A 4,227-nucleotide genomic window follows, 5' to 3' on the forward strand; every position below is an offset into this window, starting at 1 on the left:
ATATAATATAATTATATATATAATTATTTATATAAAATATAATATAATTTATAACATATTTGTATATAATTTGGTTATTTAACAATTTTTTTGCAAATTTATACAACTTGTAATATAATAGTAATAATTTGGTTCTTTAACTTTGATTTGATACCCCAATTAATTTGGTTAATTATATATAATATAATATAATTATATATATAATTATTTATATAAAATATAATATAATTTATATCATATTTGTATATAATTTGGTTATTTAACAATTCTTTTGCAAATTTATATAACTTGTAATATAATAGTAATAATTTGGTTATTTAACTTTTATTTGATACCCCAATAATTTGGTTAATTATATATAATATAATATAATTATATATATAATTATTTTTATATAATATAATATAATTTATATCATATTTGTATATAATTTGGTTATTTAACAATTCTTTTGCAAATTTATATAACTTGTAATATAATAGTAATAATTTGGTTATTTAACTTTGATTTGATACCCCAATAATTTGGTTATTTAACAATTTTTTTGCAAATTTATATAACTTGGTTTCGATGTCTATTAAGAATTAAAATTAATTTAGTTTCAATTTTCATTACAGTTAATTTAGTGCCAATTTTTATTAAATTTAGTGCATCCGTAGAATTTTTACCATAGCAATTTACATCAAGCAATTTGCCCGACGAACAATTGCAGGTTTAAAGTCACACATTGGTACAATAGTCGTTGGCTCTTTCATTTTTGGTGACAATTCGACGAAAGCCTCTGCCTCGTAACCAAGAAAGTTATTTACATCACGCATGAGTAAACATATTCTTCTCCCTCTTAGAATAAAATCTTTGGGAATAATTCGACTAATTATTTTCGTTTGAATTTAAATTCATATCATTTTCATTTGAAATTTCAACTAGCTACGTTTAAAAATGATAGGCGCAGCGTTCTTATCTTCAAGAAAATCTTCTTCATATACTTACTGCAGGAAAATGTGCGATGGAAAGTGAAATTAGAGTTCGAAGTCGATCGAAAATGTACAGTATGTACTAAACGTGTCTAATGGTTTCGAGTTACGTGAATTTTCGTACACCGAATAATCGAAAGTATATGCTGAATTTACCTGTAACCTTCCGATCGGTGTTTCTTCTTGGGCCGCTTGCTTAAGTAGCTTGGCATATTCCATGTACTCGGCGACACGCTGGAGGAAGGAGAGCGGTTCGTTGAATATGACCGGCATAGTGATTTTGCTTAGATCTTTACCCAGCGTTAACACCGAGCATAGGTTCACTTCCGAGTGGCCTGGGACTGGTAACGTTGTTCTTGAAAGAGAATAATACTCTCAGTAGGAAATATTGATTGTCATGAGAGCATAGTTTATGATACTTTAGCGTAATATCTATATTTGGAAAATATGAGAATTACAAGTAAATATATAAAATGTATAAAAAAATAAAAAATAATACAGAGCCGCCTACGAAGATGTATAAAGAAGGCAACTTTTTTTGGAATTAAAATTAATGTAAACAATATAAAATATATAAATATATAAATTAAAATTAATGTAAACAATATAAAATATATAAATATATAAATTAAAATTAATGTAAATAATATAAAATATATAAATATATAAATTAAAATTAATGTAAATAATATAAAATATAAAAATATATAAAAAAATAAAATATATAAATATATAAATTAAAATTAATGTAAATAATATAAAATATAAAAATATATAAATATATAAATTAAAATTAATGTGAATAATATAAAATATATAAATATATAAAAAATAATACAGAGTCGCCTACGAAGATGTATAAAGAGGGCAATTTCTGGAATTAAAATTAATGTGAATTAAATTAAAACTAAAGTTTTGGAAGTTAAATTGAAATTAAAAGTGTAAGTTGAAATTCCAATTATGAGTAAAATGAAATTCTAATTATTCTTGTTGAATCTTTTTATAATATTTAAAAGTCTAATAAAGTTATTGAAAATTCATAAGTAATTCATTTTATTTATAAAATTATCAATTATCATTAATAGAATTAAACATAAATATATTAAAAAAGTAAATTTCATTATTTTATTTATTATATATGCTTGATTTCAAAAATTAATATAAACTAAATCAAAGTTGTGAAATTATAATTAGAATGAGATTAAAATTGAATCGAAAATTAAATTGAGATGGGAATAAATAAAATGAATAAAGTAGAAAGTTGAGGGTAAAATTAAAATCGAGATCACGATAAAATTAAGCTTGAATATGAAATTAAAATTGAAGTTACGATGAAATTGCAACGAAATTAAAGGTGACGTTAAAATTATGGATTTTCATACATGGACTGTGTTATTTAAAAGTTGTAATTGATCTACGCATTTAAACGTAATTGATTGTTCAATAAACGACTTGTTTTGGCAACAATAATATCTAATCGGAGTCAATAAATCGGCCACAATCTGGCCTAATCGTGATTCTCAATCATAGAACCTTAATCATAATTTACAATCAACATTCGTGTCAATCGATTTTTCGAAATTGTTTTACGAAATTGTTTAATCTACAGTTGCTGACGAAAATATTCCAACGTTTATAGAATCTTTTTTACATATTGAGATTTTATTCACAACTTTTATACAATAATTTTCTAATCAATATTTGTAAATTGACAAGTTACAGTTAAGGATAATCGAAGGATGTAATTCGTAAAATTTATGATCGTTGCATAATTACAATTTTGAATATTAAATGATTCCAAATTTTATCAATATATAATAATTGTGTTTCGTTATAATAGTACCATTGAAATTTCAATACAGTACTATTATAGTACTAATGAAATTTCAAAAGAGCCTTACCTCTGTTAGATCATTGTATCTGTTAATCCAAATTATTTAATCCTATCCCATAAAAGCATTATAAGATCTTCAAAAGTGTTTGGAAAACAAGACAAGTCCGATTCTCGTGCTGTTTAGATAGATTTTGATTAGAAATATCTATGTTATAACTCAAATGTGACATATTGAAAAAGTATAACTTGTTAGATCGACAGATATGGATCTTTCAAAAATACTGAGCACATTCACGACATTCTGTACGACTAATATACTTTATATTATAGTAATCGATATTTCTTAAGTGATCGAAAGACTAGAGAAGAATACAGAAAGTATATTTCATTCTGAAATTGAATTCGATTGAAATCGAATAAATTGAATTCAAAGAATCAATAACGCAACAAATGCTAAAAATATTGGTAATATTGTCAATGTGGTAGTATAATTTGGCACTTTTTCTTGGATTAGAATGTTATGATATTAAAAAAAATTGATACACTGGAATATAATATAACTATTAGGATATTGAGATCAGAGTATTTCAGGGAAGATTGCAATACTAGGATATTAAAATATCGAGATATCCTGATTGTTTCTGAAATACTTTGATTTGGTACCCCCAATATTTCAATTTCCTAATATTTCGATATTCCAATCTAAAAAATTGTGTCGTAATTATATTTCAAGCACTGTCATGTCACTTTTTTAATTTAAAATTTACTTTAATATTTGAATATTAAAATATTTATATAATACATTATTCTTTAGAAAAAATTTTCCTCATACAAAGATAAAAGAATACAGCTGACAACTGGACTACGAATTTTTGTATAATTTAGATTCTTGCACTTACAGTCAACGAAATATATAATTTCATCTATTAGAAAAGGACCATAACAACCTCTGCATATTGCATCATATTATGTTCCTCTTTTTCATCTCCAATTTTCCCGACAAACGCACAAAATCCCCAAAATTCATTTATAGACAATTTTGTTCATTGAAAGAAATTATAACAAATACTTTATATTATACTGTATTATAGTATATTCCTCTTTCCATCTCCAATTTTCCCGACAAGCACACAAAATCCCCAAAATTCATTTATAGACAATTTTGTCCATTGATAGAAACCATAACAAATACTTTATATTATACTGTATTATAGTATATTCCTCTTTTCATCTCCAATTTTCCCGACAAGCACACAAAATCCTCAAAATTCAGTTATAGACAATTTTGTCCATTGAAAGAAATTATAACAAATACTTTATATTATACTGTATTATAGTATATTCCTCTTTTCATCTCCAATTTTCTCGACAAACACACAAAATCCCCAAAATTCATTTATAGACAATTTTGTCCATTGA

At 24.3% G+C, this 4,227-nt stretch overlaps 1 protein-coding gene across 1 annotated transcript in view; it reads right to left on the minus strand.

The window, feature by feature from the left end:
* LOC122531879 (oxysterol-binding protein-related protein 2) overlaps nt 1-4,227 on the minus strand; it is a 16,996-nt gene that overhangs the window by 11,264 nt on the left and 1,505 nt on the right. Inside the window, exon 2 of the mRNA XM_043660150.1 lies at nt 1,131-1,329. Within this exon, the coding sequence (XP_043516085.1) occupies nt 1,131-1,329 (199 nt within the window). The remainder of the gene's footprint in view (nt 1-1,130; nt 1,330-4,227) is intronic.

This window comes from Frieseomelitta varia, unplaced genomic scaffold (genome assembly GCF_011392965.1).
Source record: "Frieseomelitta varia isolate USP_RPSP 00005682 unplaced genomic scaffold, Fvar_1.2 scaffold_421, whole genome shotgun sequence".
Lineage (NCBI taxonomy): Eukaryota > Metazoa > Arthropoda > Insecta > Hymenoptera > Apidae > Frieseomelitta > Frieseomelitta varia.